The following is a 25,212-nucleotide window of genomic DNA, read 5'->3' on the forward strand; positions in this document are numbered from 1 at the left end:
GTATCTTGCATTACTATCTGGTGGGCATTTTAGAGACTAACGTCTGGTATCTGGACTACGGTACCCTTTGGCAGGTTCAAACAATTAATAGAGACTGTAGCTAGATTTCTCTTTCTGGCAGCAAAAACACAAAAGGTTAAACCTACCCTGTCTAGCTGCTGTTCTCTCATATATTACAATTCTTAATCTGGTTATTTTTCTTCAAGTCCCTCTTAACTTCCATATTTTAAAGTATCATGTTGTTTTTCTTATTATAGGCATAGTTTACATGTTCCAGGTATTTTATATCATTTATGTATTACAACCCACTTTATGAGCTTGTGGGTACCAGACTTCCCTAAATTCCTGGATCCAGTGGGAGTCGGGTTTTAGTCAAGGCAAATGTTAAAATATAAGCCAGGCCAGTTTCCTGAGGGGTTAATCACCTGGGAAATGAACCATTAAGAAAATAAAGGAAAGGCAATGGCTTATCAAGAAAACCATGGAGAGGGGCTCTGTGCCTAATGGCAAGTGGGTGGGAGCCCTCCTAGGTAGAAGACAAAGTCAGAGTTGGTTGGGATGTGACCTGGAGGGAAAAGGTTGCAGTTTGGAAAAGGCGGCAAGCTGGAGAGAGGGTCAGAGCCATGGCTGATTTCTGCTGGCTATGGGAGAAACGAGACCATCTTGGGGCATCAATGCTATGAACTCTTCTACCGTATGGTCAGGTTGTATATATGTGTAATAAACCATATGTCCTGAAAGATACCAATTTTGCCTAATGTACCCATATGAGGGAATGTACCTGAAAATGCACACAAACTGCCATGTGGACTTTTAAGAAAAAACAATGCACACTCCTCATGAGGAATTCAGGCAAAGTGTACTTAAGAATGGGAAAATGAGAGACCAAGAGAGACCAAAATTAATCAATTTGTTTATCCCTAGGCCACACCATGGCAGTTCTTCGTGCAGAATCTCAGAACATCACTGTACGTATTGGGATGAGGATGACAGTTTTTCTGCAGACTTAAAGACAGCATGTGGTGAGTACCCATTATTATCCCCTGCAATTTCTGACCAAACAAGTTTTTGTCTGCAAGTTTTTGTCATGCTTCTAGAAAACCATGGGTTAGAAAAGACAGCAACATCCAAATATATCTACTTAGGGACAAGAACAGTTGTATTAAACTTAATTCAAGTCCCTGAAAAATTACTTTGCATGCATGGTTGTCGCATTTCATCCATACTGACATTCCTAAGGAAAATAGTAAGATTTTCAGACATTATGTTGTGAGAACTTACCGGTAAATGCCCAAGAAGAGAAGAGACACTATCAGATACATAAATAATAATCCCATCAGTGGTAAGTGCAATGAGAAAACCATCCAATGCCTATATGGAAAAAGAAATAATTTAGATAAAAACCCTGCTTCCATCCTGTGTGAGAGAGAAATAATATTATTGGGTGACATTCAACATTAGTTTTATTCAAAGTAGACTAATTGGAATCAATGAACATAAGCAATTTAAATCCATTTATTTAAATGGGTCTAATCTGAATATGATTTATCTGGGTATGGATTTTTAATATAATAATACAATAAGCAAAATATATAAATTAGAAACAAATGCAATTGTTATTTTTATTCTGCAATTCTTTCCCCAAGTTGTCTGTTGCTGCCACAAACATTTACAAACATTTTCTATTTTTATATATGTTGCTTTATTCATCGACACCCCCCCCCCCGGCAGGGTCTTCTAATTACTTGGAGATCTTTTTCAAAAGCTATTTTTGATTTATTGTGAGATTGTTGGGATTTCAGTCATTTCTACAGTCAGTGTTCTTCTGGTTTCTGCCTTATTTCCATTAAAAATAATAGTTATACCATATTTCAGAAAGGATGTCTTATTTGTCCTTTATCTAACTGTAGTTTTTGTGTTACCTTTTCTGCTAGTTCAATAAACTGTAATTTAGAATACCATTTATATATGCTTATAGATAAATGTCATCAAAGGTAAAGGGACCCCTGACCATTAGGTCCAGTCGTAACCGACTCTAGGGTTGCAGTGCTCATCTCACTTTATTGGCTGAGAGAGCCGGCATACAGCTTCCAAGGCATGTGGCCAGCATGACTAAGCCGCTTCTGGTGAACCAGAACAGCGGACGGAAATGCCGTTTACCTTCCCACCAGAGTGGTACCTATTGATCTACTTGCACTTTGACGTGCTTTCGAATTGCTAGGTTGGCAGGAGCAGGGACCAAGCAATGGGAGCTCACCCCGTCGCAGGGATTCGAACCACCGACCTTCTGATCGGCAAGCCCTAGGCTTTGTGGTTTAACCCACAGCGCCACCCACATCCCTTAGATAAATGTCATTAGCAGTCAGAAATATATAACTAATATAATCTTTAATCTGGGTTTATCATGCTGTTCTTAGTATATATAATAAAGCTAAAGATGCAATTAAAACACTTTGATCTGTGATCCTCACCCCCATTACATGAAAAGCATTGTTCCAGAAAGGTAAAACTGTGGGGCAACTCCACCATATGTGACAATATGTACCTTTTATAAAGAGGCCCTGCTAGCAATTAAATGGTTCTGTTCCTTTAACATGAGGTATTTTAAATGTCATGCAAAACCATCTGTGCACTGATTTCGAAAAGTTTTGTGAGCACATTTATTTAAAAGTAAGTCTTCAATGGAAGACTAGCAAGTATGTATAATACTGCAGCTATGCAGCTTGATCCTATGTACATTTACTCAGAGGTAAGTCCTTGCGATAATAGCTGCAATCTTATTTACACATTCTTGGGAGTAAAGGCTATTATGTGCATGTTAAGTACAGTTGCGAATGACTCTGGGGTTGCAGCGCTCATCTTGCTCTACAGGCCGAAGGAGCCAGTGCTTGTCCGCTCCGCAGACAGTTTTTCCGGGTCATGTGGCCACTGGCAGAGGAAGAGGGGGACGGGGAAGCACGCCGCCCCCGGCAGCGCAATCCTGGTGGAGTTCCATTGTGGCTGTCCCCCCGCCTGTGCTGGGCACCATGCCCCCAGGACGCACACCATGGCCCTTTGGGTGGCGCGTCCCACCCCCGGGATGCGTGCCAGCCCCGCCCCCACCTGCTCTCTGCCCCCGGTGCTGAAGCATGAAGCTCCACCACTGAATGTGGCCAGCATGACTAAGCCGCTTCTGGCGCAAAGGAACACCAACACCAGAGTAGCGCACGGAAATGCCATTTACCTTCCGGCCAGAGTGGTACCTATTAATCTACTTGCACTTTTGGCGTGCTTTCGAACTGCTAGGTTGGCAGGAGCTGGGACCGAGCAATGGGAGCTCACCGCGTCGCGGGGATTCGAACCGCTGACATTCTGATCGGCAAGCCCAAGAGTGTTTTAGACCACAGCGCCACCCACGTCCCTCATTGTGTGCATAAGGGATGTGTAAACAACTGCACAGTTAGAGTACATATTATTTCAAGCACACTTAAGAGTACAATCCTAAACAGATCTGTTCAGACATAATTCCCAATGAAATCTATGGGGCTTAGTTGACTGCATATCTAATTTAAAAATATATATGGTTAAAAATTAAAATAAACAATTTCCTTAAATGACACCAAATTCTGAGCTTTTAAGTAAATTTTTTTTTAATTCCAGGTAACGTTAGGATAATTATAACATTGAGTGAACTTCTGTAATACGAAGTAATTAATTATTGTTAGGTTTCTCTAACTCAGCGTCCCACAATAATTACCCAACATAATGCACACCTATACACTGCATGACATCATGTGTCCCCCACACCTTAGGGAAATGAGTATAATTAGATTTTTTGAGAAACATACACTGTGTACATAACATTACAGTCTATGCTAACATTCCCCAATAGCTGCGCTCCAGATGTTTTGGACTGTAACTCCCTTTATAGTCCCATCCGGCATGGTCAATGGGCAGGGGTGATGGGAGTTGTAGTTCAGCAACATCTAGAGAGCACCAGGTTGAGGGAGACTGGTTATGCAATGCCATTTTTGAACAATCATTAGGGAGGGCAGTACAAACCCCAAACTCAGAAGGCTTTGGCATATTTCGAAGCAAGTCCCATTGAGCTCAGGAGTTACTCTCAGGTAAGTCTTGCCATTAAGAAGGATTCTTCAGTGCCACTTGTCATTTTAGAATCAAAGCCATGAAGGCGAATAAAGAGTTCAGGTGGGATAATAACTACCTTTCAGCAGTTTATTCCTGAACTACTTCAGAGGCTATTTGGTGAGAACTTTAGTGAACTCAATAACCTTTGCTCCTTTTTACCTTCATCCATGTATCTGTTTTCCCCAGAACATCACTGTATTTTAAAAATTATAAAACACCAGGTTTTCACAAGCCATGTGGAAAAGTCCCAGCCATATTATTTGAAACAGCAACACAGAGACCTGGGAGTCCACAGCAGCAAAAGTTTTCTGTTACCTTTATTCTGACTTAATTCGTTCCATTTCATTATTTCTCTCCCTAGTCAATGTTTCTTATTTATGTCAGTGCAGTAAAAGGCTTGGAGTTTTGATGAGTGCTGCACACATGGCAACATGTTCTTGAGATCAAGTGTTGTTGTTGTCAGGTCAGCAGGGAGCCAAGACGAGCAGCTTGGACGGGGGGGGCGGGGCGGCGGATCCAGTACCCTTCCTTCCCACTCCCCAATTTATTCTGCTCCCTCACATTCATGGGGAAATCATTAAAATAATGTCAAAAATAAAGAACCCTCAGCACATTAAATAGTCCTCTATCTGCAAATGAAGCCTGCGAAGAGCTTGTCTCCTCTCAGGCAGAAGCCTGTTTTGATTGAACTGCAATGGACTGACTCGCTCATCAAGAGGCATTTGTAGATGGAGATAAACATACCTTCTTTTCCAAAGAAGGTGAGTCATCACATCTCTATGAGAAGGAAATAATCAAGAGACTGCAATTCTAGGGCAGTGCACGCCCTTAAACATTGGCAGGGGAAACAAAAGCAGAGAACTGTCTGAAAACAACGGGAAACCTTGCTTTAGCAAACAATTAAAAGCAAGATGGGTTGGTAAGTTGGTAGGCAGATAGATGGACTCTTTTATATATAAAAATGTGCAGAATGCTTATTTCCCACTAAGCCTGATTGAGAATGGAAACCCAAATAGGATGATTCACAGAACACGTAAAAAAAATCATTTGGCGAATGTCCAAATATATCTGTAGTTAGGCTGCTTCAAGTGTAAGGTTTATGAACTTCCCAATTCCCACAGTAAACATGGAAAATAGTTGGGAATATATGATTAAACAAACTGCAGAAGGGCTGTTAGGCATTTTATTCACTGCCAAAACAACTGGATGTCAGGCTTTGGAAACCAGAAAGATGCTTCAAATCTTAATTCTTCATATCGCCAGCCAAGTTGTTTGTGAAAAGTGAAATTCACAGCCAGACTGTCACACGTATAAAGCTGTTGGCAGATGGCATTCTGTATTACGCTGGGTGTGGTTTTTCTAGCACCTTTCAGAAGGACAGCAGGTTAATGGCCTGGTGACAAAGAGAACTGAAAATCAGCACCCCCACCCCCATATTCTGTACGATTTGAATTCTATCCTACCTCTAACATCAACTGAGTGAACTCCTCGTTGCTAAGAAATGAAGGTTTCCAGTCTTGCCTAATCTCACAGGCCTCAGTCTGTGCTGTGATTTCTAAAAGAAAAAACAAGGAGGGCAGGCAAGTTATGATTTTGAGCAGCACAGGAGTATCAAACACTGTGAAACAGGAAGGCCATTTAAAGGGAACAATATCAGAAAATTAGACATATTATATATCACCCCTTCAGCCCTGTACTAGAAGAGAATCTAACTATAGACAAAACAGTGATGAAAAACCTGACAATCAACTCTAATAACTAGAAATAATTCTTGATCTGACTAGAAAACAGGAGAATGCAGATAATGCCACGGCCCAAATTCAGTTTTAGTTGGCATGGGACCAAATGCATAAGACCGCTAGGCAAACATGCATTTGAACACACATCCCATAAATATACTCAATTCTCAATCATGTTCATGTCTTACTGGTGTCCATGATTCCCAATCCAGAAACCTCTTTAGTTGCATGCAGTGCTTTTTCTTCCTGGGGAGTACACAGGGGTACACATACCCCTAAACATTTTGTGAATCTAAGTTTGGCCTCATTGAGGGGCAGTATTTCAAGATGAGTAGGAAAATGAGAGTACCCCTAAACATTTTTTAAGAAGAAAAGCACTGGTTGCATGACATTTTTGACAATGAAATAATCTCCCTCTCTTCAACGCCCTTATAGTTTTGGAACAGTTTCTAAGGAGTTGCATGCAGAAGTCCTGGACATTTCCAGTTAAGAAAGACCACGTAACAGATGTTCTGTAAGACCTCTGACTGAGGCTCTGTAAGCTCTGTCTGAGGCTTCCCCAATCTGAAGCCTGCCAACTGCTTTGGACTACAGCTCCTATCAGCCACAGACAGCATAGCCAATTGTCATGAATGATGGGAGTGGAAGTCCAAACATATGGAGGGCAACATGTTTTGGAGTACTACAGTTCTGTCTTTGCCAAACAGAATAGGCACAAAGGGCTAGGAATCAGCATAAGGCAGCTCCATGTGTTCATACAAGGGTTTTAAAAAGTTTGTAAGGGGAAAAAATGCAAAGGTTGAGTGTTAATTTGCATAAGTACTCATGCAGCTCTTTTAAAAGTATTTATTTTAAAAGCTCAAGGCTCTCCCTTTTTTTATGCCTTACCATGTTAAGAGCCACATCCTTGTCATTTCAAAAGCTTATTATAAAATATATTTGCCTTGGGAATACATGCCCTCTTCCCTCTTTCCCCAAACTAGAGATTATATATCCTGTTCGTTTGTGCTCTTTAAAAAGAGGCTAACTGGGTGGGGTGGGTTATCGCAAGGCATTGCACACCTTTTAAAGCTTGTGATATGCATTTTAAGATGTCTGCAGTGCAATATACTTCAGTAACAGTAAAAATAGCAATGGCACTACTAAGAAGGGAGGCAGAGAAAAGGAGCCAGAAGCAATTCAGGTACCTTTCTGTTTCTGTAAGAAGTCGATGGTCCTCTGCAGTATTGTGGATTTGTCCATCTTGAGTGGATGCCCATGGCCTTGCAGCATGGTACAAAGTTCCTTAATAAGGACGTTGAATTGGTCTCTTCTTTTCTTTTCTGACTTGTTGCGTGATGCCCTAGTCAATCAAAACACAAAGTCCATTGAAAATAATGAAGGGATAATGAAAGAACTGTGAAATCGAGGTTTAGGTCATGATCATTTCAACATTTTAAAAACAGCCATAAAAACCTGGTTTCTTACCATGGCCTTTCACAGCTAGATTCCAGACCATGGTTATTTTTAGGTGGGATTTAATTAGATACTGGCATATTCAGGTGCTTCAATTAAAGTTGATACAGCATTCTTCTGCACAAACCCACTCCCACCCCCCACAAAAGTGAGTTTCTTGCAATAAGGAAACAGATGGGGAAATGAAGTAACAATTGCTTGATGTAACATTATATGACCTCCCTTAAAATAAGTAAGAATAAGTAGTCGGTGTCATCTAACCTCTCTGCAAACTTTGTGAAAACAAATCAGGGTAAGTGCTCAAGAAACAGGTCATCGGGAAGCAACTTGTGATTGGGTTACATATATACGATACTGTTCTCTGGCTCTGGAATATTAGATCTATGCTGGTAAGTATTATTGTATGGTTTATGTTGGCTTTTAACACTGTTTTGATGTTTGAAATGGTTTTAATATTATACTTCATTGTGTATGTGTTGGTGTATGGTTTGTAAACCACTTTGGGAGGCAACTCCCTGAATTTGGGAGGAAGACTACAGGTGCAATCTCCAGGAAACCTCATATGAAATAAGTGCTTTTTTTAAACTGATAAGAACAGATACTACACTTGACCTTAGGCACTGCACAGCTGGATACTAAATGTTAGGGGGAAGCCTACTGCAGTCATTTGGCTTTGCCCCTATTGGAAACACAATGTTGGCCAATTGTGCTTGCATGAACCCAACAGGATTGTGAAGATCTTACATCCTTCGGAGTTATTTCCAGTTATATCCAGCCCAGTGTCCTGACTCCAGCAGAACCAGATTCTAGGGGAAAGTGTGGGTGGAATAATTATGACATGGATCCACATTTCAGTTATTCACCCACAGTTTCTAAAACATCAAAAAACTGCATGTAGCAACTTTAGGGGCTAATGAACTTTGATAGTTTTATCCTTTAATAAACTTTGATAATTTTGATAATTTCACCCTTGTTAGTCATGATGAAAACGGATGCCATCTTGCACGGTACACAAATCTGTACCACTACAGAATAAGAAACAAGAGTGAGAAACGACCCTCCATTTTGGGTCTTTGGGTTTTGAGTCATTGTTATCAGAAGTGGTATAATTAACTGTTGTTGCATTTTCAGATAAGGACAGGTGAGCTTGGAGAATGACATGCGCCTATATCCATACCTCTTTGCCCTGTCCTTCTCATCTTCGTCCATCAGCTCGTTTACACAATACAGAGTTCTGGAACACAAGGAGAATACGAGAGGCATGAGAAACATTGCCCAATGCTATGAAGGTGGCAATTGCCCAATGCTATGAAGGTGGCAGCTTCATCAACCAATAATTGTTGATGCTGCTGTATTTGTTGGCTGATTCATTTAGATAAATAACCTGTCTGACCCAAGCTCAGGATAGATAAAAACAAAACAAAACACCCAACTACACCATTTTCAATATTTTATCTACATATAAACATCTGCATATAACTTACATTTTAAAATACCAAAGCAGTAAACAATATGACACCATAAATCATAAAATAACAAACATATAATAAAACCCCAGAATGGTTGGGTCACCTTTCAATGAAGCCCTTGAAAACAAAGAAGTTTTACTTCAGTGTTGAAAACTCTGGACAGCTGATGAGGATTACAGAGATCATAAGATGGCCCTCAGGTGTATAAAAAGGTAAAGGTAAAGGACCCCTGACAGTTAAGGTCGGCAAGCCCTAGGCTCAGTGATTTAGACCACGGCCCATCATCAGGTGGATAAAAGATAAAGGGACCCCTGACCATAGGTCCAGTCGTGACCGACTCTAGGGTTGCAGCGCTCATCTTGCTTTGCTGGCCAAGGGAGCCGGTGTACAGCTTCCGGGTCATGTGGCCAGCATGACTAAGCCGCTTTTGGCGAACCAGAGCAGCGCATGGAAACACCGTTTACCTTCCTGCCGGAGCGGTGCCTATTTATCTACTTGCACTTTGACGTGCTTTCGAACTTCTAGGTTGGCAGGAGCAGGGACCGAGCAACGGAAGTTCACCCCGTTGTGGGGATTCAAACCGTCAACCTTCTGATCAGCAAGTCCTAGGCTCTGTGGCTTAATCTACAGCGCCACCCACACCTCAGGTGTATAGGGAACCATTAAAAATGCCTCTCCTAAAGGAAAACACAACAATCTGGTTCATACATCATGATAGGCCTGAGCTGGCAAGTGCATTGCCCTCTCTGCGATTGTTATGTTAGCATTGCACAGCTGCTGAACCAAGGTCTGACTGAGCATGTCATATGAACTGGGGGTACCGGTTAGCCATACAACAAGCCTTGGCTACAGATCATGGTTAGCCAAGATCCAGGGTTCACAGCTTTGCTTATTGCGGTACCACATTGATTTAAAGCACAGGGGAAAGCAAAGCAGATGAGATCTCTTACTCAGCAGCTGGTACATTTACACTAGTCATTGGTTTGGTTTAGTATGGCGGGTGAGTACAACCCATGTCAGATAGAGAGAAATTTGCTTTTCTGTATCAGAGAGCTAAATCTGTGCGCAAATCTCGAACATGGTTTACATGTTCAAAACCACAGAAAAAAATGGGGGTGAAATCACATCTTGAACACAATGGAACTCACTGAAAACAGCTATGGAAATTGTTTCTTGGCTGACGACTTGCATTAAATCCATCGGTTCAGAGTGATTATGAGAAATCACATCCCAGTTTTGACAGATGGGCTGTGGCAGGCAAACCAAGCCACAATCTGTCTCCACACCCTTTTGATTTCACCAGCGTTTACACTGCTGGGAATGATCCTCCCTTTTGAAAAACTCCCAACCAGAACTAATCACAGCCGTGCCATCAGAAACATCCTCCATCAGTGACTGTAATGAACCAATCACAACCCCAGGAACTCACAAGCCACTTTCAGTGGTGCGTCCAGAGGACCACGCCTAGCGCCCCAGGAAATTTTTTAGGTGGGTGCAACAAAATATTTTTTGCTGCATGGCAACCGCCACCTCAAATGATTTAACAGCTACATAAGTTTTAAAACTTCACAAGAACAATATGGAAGAAAAGCAGGTCTCTCTTTTTTTCCAGCCAGAACTTGCCAGAACTCAGTTCCGGCACCTCTGAGGTGGGCATTGTTGCCATTTTAAGAGAACATAGTGAGTTCCAGCATTCCTTCTTTTTTAAAAAAGAAAAATAGCAGTGAAGAAAAGGCTCCGCTGTTGTTTATTATGACCTTAGAAATACTGCTTCAGAATATAAGGGAAAACAGGAAAATTAAAGGTATTGAGACCTAGAGTCTATAAATTAAGGGCATTTGCTGACGATGTGCTGTTGACTCTAGAACAACCCTTGGAGAGTGTTCCCAAAGCATGAGAAGAAATTAAAAGGTTTGGAGAAGTGGCAGGTTTCAAAATAAATTCAGATAAAACCAAGGTGTTGGTTAAAAACATGGATAAGCAGTCAAAAATTTTTTTAGAAAGGATGTCTAGTTTAAAAATAGGCAAATATTTGAGAATTTGGCTGACAGTAAGAAATCTCAACCTATTTGAAAATAATTATTTTTTTAAAAAAATTGCATGCAAACGCTGAATTAGATTAGGTTAGCATAGACAGGGCTGACATTAGTACCTGGCATTCTTAAGCAACTTCCAGGGTTCTAGCAAGAAGCTCAGGCAACTAGCCTCCATTTCAGTTCCCCTCAGGGAGGATAAAAATCAATGATTTTTTTAAAAAAAATAAATTATAGATTTTTAAATTTTAAATTGGATTTTTTGATTTAAATAAAAAAAATTATTTAAATTGGCTTTTTAAAAATAGAATGCTTTTGGAGGAAAAAAATATTTCTAAAGATAGTTTTCTATTTAAGTTACATTATAGACCAAAGGCTATAAGGTTACATTATAGTCCATAAAGAAGGCTGATTGCCAAAGAATTGATGCTTTTGAATTATGGTGCTGGAGGAGACTCTTGAGAGTCCCATGGACTGCAAGAAAAGCAAACCTATCTATTCTGAAGGAAATCAGCCCTGAGTGCTCACTGGAAGGACAAATCGTGAAGCTGAGGCTCTAATATTTTGGCCACCTCATGAGAATAGAAGACTCCCTGGAAAAGACCTTGATGTTGGGGAAGATGGAGGGCACAAGGAGAAGGGGACTGCAGAGGATGAGATGGTTGGACAGTGTTCTCGAAGCTACCAGCATGAGTTTGACCAAACTGCGGGAGGCAGTCGAAGACAGGAATGCCTGGGGTGCTCCATGGGGTCACAGAGAGTTGGACACGACTAAACGACTAAACAACAATATAGTCCAAAGGCAATAAGGATTTGTTTTTAATTATGTAGCATGAGGCTTTATATGCCATGCTTAAATTTTTTGGTAAATGAATTCCATTAATCCATTCACAATGTCATGGTCTTCCAAAGGTTTCTGTTAAGATTATTTGAGGCAGTTTTTCTAACAAGAAGATATTTCACAGATGCTTGTTTTTGCAGTTCTCAAAAGTGTGAAACAGTGTCCGCAGATGTAACATGCCTTTTCTTCACAGGAAAAATGTTATAAAATAAACATACAGAGTTGAGGGGGAAAACCTTAATCCCATTTTGTTCCTTTGCAAATTTATGTACACAGAATTGACCCCTTACCTCTTAAAGGCTAAGTTCCAAGAGGTTCAATGAATAGATTGTTTGGAGTGGAATAGATCTGCGCAAGTAGCTAAGTGAGAAGCAGTAAAAATGAAAGTGCAGCCTTGTGAGCGGAATACTCCACAAGTCTTGGGATCTTTGTGTAATAATTGTGCAAGTCAGTTGAATGTCTGTGCAACTCAGACTTGAGGCAAGTGCAACCTTTTCCCAATCCCACTGGGTTCCAACAACTGCACTAACACTTAACTGTACAGAATAGGCACCTGAATGTAGAAGCAAATCCAAAGGGGGTGTGTGCAAATAGTAACTGGGATCTGTAAGTCCTTGGCGAGACCTTGAAGTGCTTGCCAGTCAACTAATAAAAGAGTTCACGGCTTCCAGGCCCTTCTTCCCAGGGCTCGCCTGGCATTGTCCAAACAATAAAGTCTCTACCCGGAACTTCAGTCCTGCAGCAGGAATCCCTGAAGTTCTCTGCTCCGGTCCCTGGTTCCCCTTTTCCAGCTTTCCACCAGCCTGTTTCTCCTCCTCCTTGTTCTTTCTGCAAGCCTGTTGCAGCCTAGCCTACCAACTGTATCTCTCCTCCCCGCTAGAAAAAGAAAGGCCAGCCTCTCCAAACTCAGTCTAAGTTTAAAAATAAAATAAAATTTGTTTAACCACATCAGTTAACAAACATGGATACATATGCTCAGTGCTTTTTTTCTAAAAAATATTTAGGGGTACTCTCATTTTCCTACTCATATTGAAATACCGCCCCTCTTAATGAAGCCAAACTTGGATTCACAAAATGTTTAAGAGTATGCGTACCCCCAGGAAAAAAAGCACTGCATGTGTTATATTGTTACTGTTTTAGTTAAATAAATTGTTTAAATTGTTATTAAGGAAATGGTTATTTTTCTCCTTCCTTAAAGTACAGCAGAAAAGTTTCCCAAATATAAAGAGTTAACTTATTAAACCTCACAATAATTTCATAATTATCTGTCTATGTATTTCTAATAGTAGAACCAAATCAGTAATTTTTGATAGAACTGTAAAAACTACTCTGAAAATTTATTATTCCAAAAATGAAACCTTCCTGATTGTCAATACTAAGAGGACAGCAAGGCCAGCAAGGTTGAACCTTTCTGTAAAAAAGGGAATTTAAATTGATTTGATTTAAATCAAATCCGCCCTGGTTCCCCCCACTTCTATGATGTAATGTTCCTCTCAGGCACTATGGCAGCTATACTCTGCCATTCAGTGCTGCTACAATGCTACTTTTGGTGCCCCCCCCCCCGACTGCTAGGTTGCAGCCATAAAAAAGCATTATTCAGAATAGCGGTTTGTACAACCCTCTAAGGAAAATAACAGTACAGTAGAACAACTAATTGCACATGTATTCAATGTCCAATTAAAACTATTTAGCTGAATTAAGTCAACAAAACTGATTAACTTGTTCAGTGTCACCAGTTTTTCAAAGCCTGGTAGTCACTTACACCCCCAGTTCCCACCTCCCACTGCCTCCTTGCCCCCCAGCTAATCCCACTGCCCCCCAGGAGGCAGTACCACCCACTGATCTATAAGATTCTCTATGTTACCTCAGATCTTTACTTGCTTTAATTTGCCAGGACCTTACTGTGCCCCGAATCATTTTATTGTCTATCTGTAAGACGTATCATTTCTCTGAAGCAGTTGCTTAATTAGCCAATTTTGTTGCATCCTCTACTCATGTTGAAAACACCCACACTTTAAAATTATAAAGACGGGAGTGGGGTTTTTTTTTTGGGGGGGGGGAGTTGCAGGAAAAGCAGAAGACAGGGATATATAGGCACATCTGGAGTCTCAATGATTTAGCTAGGTATCACTGAGGTCAGTGTCAATCTTGATTGCCGTGAAAATAATTAGGAATTGCATGCTCCTGAGAGGAACGTCCTCTCTGACCCATTGAGCAGATTGTGGAGGGAGCAAATTCCATAATTTATTTATTTTTTATTTTTAAAATATTTTTTATTAGTTTTATAAAATACAGAAAGAAGAATAAATAACGTATTATAAAAGCAAAAAAGAAAAGTTACAAATTTTTCTTACCCTTTTTTTCCATAATTTAATGGCACTGCGATATAAGGGAGATAAATTGTTCTCTATCCACTTGTGTACACTTGGGCTGGAAGAGGTAATAGGTAAAGGTAAAGGACCGCTGGACGGTTAAGTCCAGTCAAAGGCAACCATGGGGTTGCAGCGCTCATCTCACTTTCAGGCCGAGGGAGATGGCATTTGTCCACAGACAGCTTTCTGGAGAGCCAGTGTGGTGTAGTGGTTAAGAGCAGTAGTCTTGTAATCTGGTGAACCGGGTTAGAGTCTCCATGCAGCTGCTGGGTGACCTTGGGCTAGTCACACTTCTTTGAAGTCTCTCAGCCTCACTCACCTCACAGAGTGTTTGTTGTTGGGGAGGAAGGGAAAGGAGAATGTTAGCCGCTTTGAGACTCCTTAGGGTAGTGATAAAGTGGGATATCAAATCCAAATTATTCTTCTTCTTCTTCTGGTTCATGTGGCCAGCAGGACTAAGCCACTTCTGGCACAACAGAACACCATGAGGGAAACCAGAGAGCATGGAAGTGCCGTTTACCTTCCCACTGCAGCAGTACCTATTTATCTACTTGCACTGGCATGCTTTCAAACTGCTAGATGGGCAAGAGCTGGGACAGAGCAACGGGAGCTCACTCCATCACGGGGATTCACACTGCTGACCTGATGATCAGCAAGCCCAAGAGGCTCAGTGGTTTAGACCTCAGCGCCACCTGCGTCCCCTTTGGCTGGAAGAACCAGCTGCACAAATATAAGTTGGGGGATACTTAGCTTGCTAGTAGTACATGTGACAAGGATCTAGAGGTCATAGTAGACCGCAGAGGGTAGGACCTGAACCAATGGCTTCAAGTCACAAGAAAGGAGATTCCGACTCAACATCAGGAAGGACTTTCTGACAGTAAGAGCTGTTTGGCAATGGAATGGACTCCCTCAGGAAATTGTGGACCCTCCTTTGCTGGATGTTTTAGTTGAGATTCCTAAATTGCAGGGGGTGGACTAGATGTCCCTCAGTGTCCCATCCAACTCTACAATTCTATGTTTATGCTCCACACAATGTATGATTTTATACATGCCTGTGATGTCATCTTTAATCTAAACTAAAAAGCCACATATGTTATATGTTTCTATACCACCCTTCATTCCAGGGTCACAGGGCAGTTTACAATTTAAAAGCACAAAAATACATAGAATTATCACACACACACACACACACACACACACACACACACACACACACCCCAGTTTAAAAGGCCATAAAAGGTAAAGGTAAAGGTACCCCTGACAGTCACGGACGATTCTGGGGTTGCGCACTCATCTCGCTCTATGGGCCGAGGGAGCTGACGTTTGTCCGCAAACAGTTTTTCCAGGTCATGTGGCCAGCACGACTAAGCTGCTTCTGAGCAGCGCACAGAAACGCCATTTACTTTCCTGCCAGAGTGGTACCTATTTATCTACTTGCACTTTGACATGCTTTTGAACTGCTTGGTGTGTAGGAGCTGGGACTACACAATGGGAGCTCACCCCATTGCAGGGATTTGAACTGCCAACCTTCTGATCGGCAAGCCCTATAGATGAATAATAGTCACCAGCGTCCCTTACAAGGCCATAGATCATTTAATTAGCTGATGGCTAACTGCAATTTTTACATGTTTGCAGAGGTACTTTTACACATAACAGAAAGTGGGGAAGACACTAAATCAAGAAATGCAAGACTAAAATAGCATATCAAAAAAGCTGAATGAATATATATATATATTTATTTATTGCATGTATTTATTGCTTTTCATCCAAAGAACTCATGGAAGTGTTTGTGGTCGTCGTCGTTGTCCCCCCACCTCCAACCCACTTTCTCTTCACAACATCCCAATGGGGTAGGCTAGGCTGAGAGAGTGTAAGTGTCCCAAGGACCTATAGTAAGTTTTGCTGCAGTAGGGGAGGTTTAAGTAAGTTTGACACTTTGACCACACTGACACTTTTTTATAAAACCCTGGATCTCTGGGTATGCCCTATGTGAGCTCCAGCACAGCCTCCCTCAACCTTGTGCACCTCAGATGATGCCCAATTATGGAAGTTGTAGTCTAAAACATCTGGAGGGCACAGAATTTGAGAACGTCTCAGAGCAGGCCCCAGTGAAAGGATAGCGAAACCATGGCTCTCCAAGTGCGGGGCACCAATTCCAAACTTAAGGGCTACAGGTTGATTGAGGCTTTTCATGGCAAAGCAATGCTCCTTGAGTCCATCAGCACCAGGGAGTTAGGACTGCATCCTTAATTTTTAAGGCTTCAGTGCTAACAACAATGATAATCAGCATATATATATATATATATTAGAGCTCATTTCAAGTGTTCAAATTACTTTGCACAGTCTGAGTGCCAGAGCAGAACAGCTAAATAAACGAGAAAGCTGGAGTTAACATTTACTTGGCTAGAAGCACAAGTTGGGGGGAATAGCTTTGCATGTAAAAATGTTTGCCAAAACACACACAGCCTTTTCTGCCATGATGCAGCAGAATGTTGAGCTGTAAAAAGAATCGGCCTAGATGGTACAAATAAGGTCAAAATATTCTTAACTGGATTAAACAGTTTAGGGCTACATTGAGTGCAAAGTGTTCGCCGTCTTGTTTTAAGCTGGATCTTTAAATAGAATCGATTCAAGATACGTCAGAAAAGTTTCATAAGATGTGGTCAAACTTGTAACTGTGTGATTCTATCCACCTGCCCATCTACCTGTGCTGTGCCCATTTAAAGTCCAGGTGAAAGGATTAGATCAAAGATAAGCTACCCTTGCCATTGGGGGGGGGGATAATCTCAATGAATGACATGTCTGTCCTCCCATTGACTTTACTCTTGGGTGACTGTGCCTAAAATTGCACGTTAAGTTAGACCTCCGAGCAGTGCTTTTTTCTGGGGGGATGCAGGGGGACGCATACACCTATACATTTTGTGAATCTAAGTTTGGCCTCATTGAGGGGCAGTATTTCAATATGTGTAGGAAAATAGGAGTACAGTGGTACCTCGGGTTACAGACACTTCAGGTTATGTGTTTTCAGGTCGCACACCGCAACGAACCCGGAAGTACCGGAACGGGTTACTTCCGGGTTTCGATGCTTGTGCATGCATAGAAGCGTTAAATCGTGCTTTGTGCATGCACAGACGCGGGGCTGCGGGTTGCGAACGTGCCTCCTGCACGGATCACGTTCGCAACCCGAGTTCCCACTGTACCCCTAAACATTTTTTTAGAGAAAAAGCATCACGAGCTATACTGTTTGCTAATTATTATTTTTAAAAGCAATCAGTGAAATTCAAATGATTAGTTTTCTTTTCGTATTACCTATATTGGTCATAATTTCTTTATGGCTTGACTGTAATTAGAACCTCTAACTGAATAACAGATATGAAACAAACATTTAAAACGTAAAATAATAGGCAATTAAAAACATATACAGTGGTACCTTGGTTTACAAACGTAATCCGTTCTGGAAGTCCATTCTTAAACCGAAACCGTTCCTAAACCAAGGCTCACTTTCCCTAATGAGGCCTCCCGCCGCCGGTGCCCTTCCACTGTTCGGATTCCGTTCATAGACCGAGGCGAGGTAAAGTTCTCAAACCGGGATACTATATCCAGTTTTGCAGAGCTTGTAAACTGGACTGTTCTTAAACCGGACTGTTCTTAAACCGAGGTACCACTGTATATTTTAAATTTGAACTACCATTAAAAGCAGCAGATTTGAGCAGGTTTTTGACAATGGGCTGACATATAGGTCAATACTGTACTTGGTTTTACCTGAAAGGGCTGAGGCCAATAGGCAGGAGGGGAATGGTTGAGAAAGAAGAGGGGGCAAAGGCACCCACAGATTCCCAGAGTCCCAGGGCTCCCCGAAACATGGGGATGGCCCTGCACCCTAACCCTCCAGTATTTCTCCAGTGAAAATAGGGATGTCCTGTACAACAACAAACAACAACAACACTTTTGTTATTAATACCCCTCCCCATCTGACCAGGTTGCCCCAGCCATTCTAGGTGGCTTACAACAAATATAAAAACACAATAAAACATTAAACATTAAAAAATACTTTCTGATACAGAGCTGCCTTCTGGTCTTCTATAGGTTGTATCGTTACTCATCTCCTTGGTTTGGGGGTCATATAACTGCATACCCTCCAGCATTTCTCAGGTGAAAACAGGGACATCCGAAGGAAAAGCAGGACATTCCAGGATCAAATTAGAAACCAGTAGTTTCTGTAAATCTGGGACTGCCCCTGGAAAACAGGGATAACCTCTCAGGTGGGCACTATTGCCATTACAGCGGTAGCTCTGGTTGCGAATGGGATCCGTTCTGGAGGCCCATTCGCAACCTGAAGAGAACGCAACCTGCGCCTGCCCGAGTCACGATTCATCACTTCTGCGCATGCGTGTGATGTCTTTTTGCACATCTGCGCATGCGCGGGCAGCGAAACCCGGAAGTAACCCTTTCCGGTACTTCCAGGTTGCCGTGGGATGCAAACTGAAAAGGGGCAACCTGAAGCAAACGTAACATGAGGTATGACTGTATAAGAAAACAAGGGACCTCTTTTCCTAGAAAAATAGTGCTGCTTTTATTGCTCTGCATAATCAACAGAAGTCAAACAATCAACAACCCAGTCAAAATTAAGCCCTTGAAAAGGAAGCGTCTTCATAGTTGTGGCTATGATTCTCTGGAGTTCCCTTCCTACAGAGAGGCTTTTCAATGCTCCTTCCTGCTTGCTTTTCAGAAAGTGGGAAAAGGAGCTTTAATTTAGGAAAGCTTTTGGTCCTCCCAGCCTTATTTTTCCATTCTTGTTGATACTGGCTTTTGTTGGGATTGCTTCCATCTTGCTGTGCTGATTTATTCAGGATGCTTCATAAATTAACTAATTAATTAAAACTATATTGTAAACCCCATTGTTGCAACTTCTGGATATAAAGCAGTATACAAATTCTGCAAATTAATAAATAAGAGCATGTTGACTGGCTACTGTAATTCTCCCAAAAGAAAAAATTGCAATATGGAGCAAAATATTGCAGTGAAAGATCTGTAATATGCATTTCCTGCATTTTGTCCTAAAGTCACAGGCTTACTAATGACTGCTTAGAGTTTGGCTATTTAACATTCTATGGCTTTTCAAATGTGTTTGAGAGGTTATTGTTTTGGTTTGGTTTTATTATGTATTTTGTATTTTAATTTTGTATTTTTCTGTTGTGAACTGCCCTGGGATTTTCAGACGAAGGGTGGTATACAAATTAATAATAAAAAAGAATACTAATTACCAAATTATTCAGAGAAGCATTTCTATGTAGAATGAGAAGCTACTTTGGCAACCATTAGCACGCTTGCAGAATTGCAACATGCTGCAATTAGTAATGAAAGACCCACCCACATCCAGTTTGGAATGGGGCTGTTTAAATGGAAAACAATTTGGATGGCATCGTCTGGATAACTTAAATGCCTCTGATTTCAAAACTGGACTTCTGCTGAATCAGCCACGACTTGCACCACTGATGATGTCATGATGGGCACAAGAGAGACTAATGCCCTCCCTTTGCTGTCCCCTAACTTTTCCAAACTTGCCAAAGGGAGAAACTGCAACAGACATTTTAACAGAAGCAAAGTGCAGTAATATAATTTCCCTCTTACCAAGAGAAGTGGGTAGGGTTCTGAATATTTCTGTGAACTGCCTCCCTTTAAAGTTGCTGTATAAACTAACTTAGGAGTATCGAACTATGCCAACAGCTAAGCTCAGTGGCATAGCTTCCTTCCTCTTGGCAAGGCTCTGCCAACGAGGGCGGGATGTTCTAATTTCACAGCAAAAGCTGATCTTTGTGCCCTTTGGATGACCCTGAGAAAACCTCATGCTTCCCCCAAAACAATGTTTCATGGCTAAATGCAACATTCGACAAAAATCTGACTCAGTCCTATACATCATTAGCCCTTGACCTTTTGCCTCCTGACTGCAAAGTAAAAGTAGCATCAACCAGATTAGAGGGTTACTGTGATGGCAAATATATGATAAAAAGATTGTGGTGCACTTTGTAAATTGTCAGCAGCATGTATGCGCTAAATAGTAGTAGCAATGTTTGCTTCTCAATCTAATTCACACCATCCATCAAAGCGATGTCCACAGAGGAAGAAGTTACTCATCCTAGCCCTATAAAAAAATACACAAGCAGAGAGGGGAGGGCATGAATACTCAGGAAAGTGCTCATACCTTAGTAACAGCTAGGAGGAGACCTCTGAATGAAGGTTATTTCCTGAGCAAAGTACTATATTTTTCCCAGATAGCTCTTTCCAATCCACAGAATTTTAGGCAAAGCTTAACTCTCATTCTGATGGGTCTTTAACAAAAACCCATTTTCATGACTTTCTTTCAAAGCAATTTGAGGTTTCCTGGTCTTTGGGTGACTTCCAATGATGGAACCATAAAGCCGGGTACGAGCTTATGCAACAGAGCACATAAGGGATTGCCACAATTCCTTTACAATAAGCATACCGTAATAACTACATTTGGGGACGGAGGACAGCTCTCTGAACCGCTATGGCTGCACACTTCTATAGTATCAATCAGGGTCTGCCATTCAAGCTCAACTATAAGCAGAAAGAAACAGCTTGCGTCTGACATCTGAATGCACAATGACTTTAAAAGAAAAGTGTGAGTTTAACCTTTCCAGTAAAGTGTTACTGATTCAATTATGCCTCATTTTTATAGATGACATTTCAACAGCAGGCAGGGCTTCCAAATTCCTTATGGCTGGTTTAAGCACTGAGAATGCGGTAATTAAGGAGTCTATACATGCAGCATTAAAATTTGCCTCCTGCTGTTGGCAGACTGTTGCAAACTCAGAATGACATTTAGCTAGCCAAAGTAAAGCATGCACACTCACAGACACTTTTGGAGGGTAGCCAGAGTTGCCATGTCTCCATGTCAAAGAGGAATGAAGATGTACAGTTTTGCCTCTTCTCTTCTGGGACGGAGAGGTAGACAGGAATTCTCCTGCCCCAGTAACACATTTCCTTAGCTTATTGCATGCACAAGCCTGTTTCATAAACCTAGATACAAGCAGCAGCAGAGTAAAGAATCTTCAAGAGAGTCTGCTGCACTTCAGTCCTCTCTTCCTTGCTCTAGAAAACTTGGAAGACTTTGCAGAAACATAACCATGTAAGAACTACTACATTACTGGATTGGAACATACTACATTTCCTGACTGTACGTAGTATATATCTCAGGCAACCAGAGCAAAAGGTAAGGGTATGCGTTGGATCAGTATTTGCTAGGTAAACTCAAAAGTTTACAGTACAGTATTCCACAACAATATGCAAACTGAACACAGCCATCTTTCAAAACTCACCCAGCTGCAAAATCTGCAGTACAGTTCTCCAGCCAAATGCACAAAAATGCACAAACCTGGGTAAAGTGTGTGTAGTAAAACAACATACAAAAATGCATTGTACTATGGAAAATTTTCTCTCCAAAAAAAGTGTGCATTGGGTGAAATTGCGTAGAAAAATAATTCTGTTGTGCGCTGACAGCTGTACATGTGTACCGAATACAAGTAACTTAATTCAAGGGCTTACTTTTACTGATTGCTTTTATTTGACATTTCTCGGCCTGCAGGCTCCTTTAATTGTTCTGCTGTTTTCTTTCAGTGGTGCTGGTTGTTCAGCGCTACTCTGAAAGGCCGTTTGGGTTATTTCCCACCCCTACTCAGCGGGTTGGAGTGGTGGTGATGATGCCGAGGTTGAAGGTTTCACTCCTATATGGGTCATTTGATCCTCAGAGTCGCAATGCTATAGTTCTGAGGTTCTGTGGGCACGGCAGAGGCTGTGCCAATGAGCTTTAAGTGCAGAATTTAAATCACATAATAAATATTTGGTGTAAACAAATAGATGAATAATAGCCACCATTTGGGTGATCTTGTGGCTTTAGCTTGCCCACTCTGGTTCTCCCTTCCGTCAGCCTAGAATCAATTAATCAAACTAACTAAATAAATAGTTTATATAAATTTATGCACAATTATATATATACTTATATTTTCTTGGGGGTCAGTGCTACAACTGGCCTTTCAGTAGAAGTGCTGCTCTAACATTTTTATTACCCCGCAGGCTATAATTGCAATTATAATTGATTGATCCTGCTGTCTATGTAGAAAGGAGTTGTTTATTTTCAACTAGTCCTTCTTATAACTGCAACCTTTGAAGTACCGCAACTTGTTTGGTTTTCTGGAAATTGACATAGCATTATTTATTGGGATCTACTTTACTTTTTGTACTGCCTGCTGCAAGCGCACACTTTGGGTCAAATTAACAAGTAAATTTATAGCAATCAGCTCCTGGTTAATTGCATTGGCCTGACCAGGCGTGTTTAGCATAATCAATTTGGGTTGCTGCCATTACATGGAATTTAAATAATAATAATAATAATAATAATAATAATAATAATAATAAGTACTGATAATAGGTTTGATACATATATTAATGAAAATAACTCAACAGGTGAATAATAGTTTGTACATACACACTATCACTCGCAATGCACACACACGTGTCTTCATCTGTCAGGCTTTAAGGGCATCACTTTGGAGCTTTACTGCGGTCTGTTGGAAGGAGTGGTTCTATCTCCTTCTAATCCCTTATATATGTTCTATATTTACAATTTATCCAGTATGGTAAAGTGCTTTGTTGCTGCAACACCACTCCTGGGCGCATACTGCCATGGGAATGGGCACCGGCGTCTGCTTGCCTGTGCAGACAATATTTGATCCAAGTGAGAGGGCAGTGGGGCTGCCTGGTGGGGAACACTGCTGTCACTTTAAGTGGCAATTTCCCTTTGGGTGGTTTACCCGTACAGACTTCCTGCAAAGCGGGCAGGACTCAGATATAGTCTTGCCAATGCCTAAGCCAATACCGCTCCCATTCCTGTAATCAATAAGGTTATGGCCAATATTTTGCCCCAAAACCTTAAACAAAATATCCGTGTCTGTGTGAATTTCTTTATTCTAATGGGGGGTCGGCTTGGGGGTCTTGCCATGCAATAATGCAAACTCATATGGAAACATGGAGAGCTGAACTTAAGATTGTAAAAATGGGAAACTGAATAAAACTGAAATGGACAGATTCACCCATCCCCACAATGGGCTCTGACCATTCAAAGTCAGTTGCAGTGCCCATGTGCTAATGAGTCCTGTAGGGCCCAGCCGGACCTTGTTTTTTCCCCATTTCCCCATCAACACCAGCACATGATCAATCACTCACACAGAGACAGTGTCATGGGTATTGCAAATAATGGAAAGCTTGGATATGCCTGCCATATCCTCACCAAGCAGGCTGGAGAATTCTTGCCACACCAATGTTGAAGCAATTATTTAGAAAGAAGGTTTATGGAATTACATAACAGAAGAAATATTTATGAAATTAATTCTTCCGCTGATTTGTTTTGATAGAATTCTGGGGCTGCAACAAAAATGAAGACGTCAAGATTATTAACCGATCCAAAAGGAGCAGTAGTAATTTCAGGGTTGTTCTTTTGGTTGGGTATTTTCACACGATAAGGGTGGGGGTCAGGAATCAGAACTGGACTAATAAATATAAATAGTACCCGCAGCAAAATGTTGCAGTATTGTCCCACCCCAGAGTGAGTGATTTCCAGAAAATGTCGCTGTGCAAATTAGACTTGTTTTCACAGGGGAATTTGCATCAGAAAATGTTCTGATGCCCTAGAAAGTGATCTAATTTAGCATGTTTACTTATCCTGTATTTAGTAAACAGAGCTAAAAACTCTGAAACTGCCAAGCTTGCGTAATACAGCAATTCTATTTGCAAATAGCATACATTCATTGCTACTTAATGAACTTATGGAATGGGGGGGAAGTGCTTCCTTGGAAATATTTTCCATCTCCTGGCTTCAGACATGAAGAAATGATAAACTGGAATAGGAATCTTAAGAGTGCTATTGTTCAGACACCAGAGAATGAGTGAAGGACATAATTTCCTCCCCGCTGTCCCCTGAGGCCTACTCCCCCTGCAGTGCTGTCTCCACTACTGGACTCATGTATCAGGCTGTTTAATAGCTAGGAAGTGCTTTAGAGATAGGAAATGCATCCTTGGAAGTCCCAATTCTAACTGTCCCTCCTGAGGAAAACTCAGTACAGTCACACCTCGGGATAAATACGCTTCAGGATAAGTATTTTCGGGTTGCGCTCCGCAGCAACCCGGAAATAACAAAGCGTGTTACTTCTGGGCATAGCTGTCAACTTTCAGATTTGAAAATAAAGGATCAGCAGCCTCGAAAATAAGGGATCAGCAGCCTCACCTGTCTCGGGGACAGTCTATGGGATATCTAACAATCCGGGATAGCAGCGGGAAACGGCGATGGAATAAGGGAATTTCCCGCAAAAAAGGGGAAGGTTGACAGCTATGCTTTTAGGTTTTGCCACTTGCACATGCGCAGATGTTCAAAATGACATTATACGCGGAAGCGGCGAAACGCGATGCGCAGACGTGTCTTACATTCTGTTCAGGATGCGAACGGGGCTCTGGAACAGATCCCGTTTGTATCCTGAGGTACCACTGTATAAGCTGGCACTGAGCAGATCTAGTCTGTCTCTTCCAATACCCTGCTATTCCTTGCAGTGGGGTTTCCTTTCCACTTACAGATGCAAAGCATTTTGTTTGCGTTCCAATATGGCATGCCCTCTCTGAACAAATGCTTGGCTCTCGGAGTTTCAAAGCACTTCATATGCCTTGTTTCAGCAATCTTTTCAAACCTGTAGGTAGGTCAGTATCATTATTCTATTTGTTTTAATTTAAAGCAGTTTCACTTTATTACTGCTCTCCATCCCTCCAGAATTCAGAATAGTATACTGAATAAAACAGATACAAGAAGCATTGACTGCACCACACAATAAAAGTACATTTAAAGCCCATATGCCAGTTGCTGGAAACCACAGGAGCAGAGAGTGCTGGGTGCTAAGACACCTGAAGGCAGTCCTGTAAATGGTTTAATGTTTTATTATGTTTTTCTATATGTTGGTAGCTACCTGCAGTGGCTGAGGAAGTCAGATGGATGGTGTATAAATAATAAAATTATCATTATTATGGAATAGGATGTCCCCGTTTTCACTGGATAACTGTTGGAGGGTATGCAGTCTCTGTCATGCCTCATTCCAAAGGAAATATGCACGAAGA

General features: G+C 41.4%; 1 protein-coding gene across 8 annotated transcripts in view; it reads right to left on the bottom strand.

Moving 5' to 3' along the window:
* The window catches only part of PASD1 (PAS domain containing repressor 1), a 100,599-nt gene that overhangs the window by 40,235 nt on the left and 35,152 nt on the right, over positions 1-25,212 (bottom strand). For all 8 annotated transcript variants that reach the window (XM_083722835.1, XM_083722831.1, XM_083722834.1 and 5 more), the window contains exons 2-5: positions 8,500-8,556; positions 7,055-7,209; positions 5,592-5,683; positions 1,282-1,371 (exon numbers count right to left, since the gene is read on the bottom strand). In XM_083722835.1, coding sequence (XP_083578961.1) covers positions 1,282-1,371; positions 5,592-5,683; positions 7,055-7,209; positions 8,500-8,531 — 369 coding nt within the window. In that variant the 5' untranslated portion in view covers positions 8,532-8,556. The remainder of the gene's footprint in view (positions 1-1,281; positions 1,372-5,591; positions 5,684-7,054; positions 7,210-8,499; positions 8,557-25,212) is intronic.

Source organism: Podarcis gaigeae (genome assembly GCF_964106915.1).
Source record: "Podarcis gaigeae genome assembly, chromosome: Z".
NCBI lineage: Eukaryota > Metazoa > Chordata > Lepidosauria > Squamata > Lacertidae > Podarcis > Podarcis gaigeae.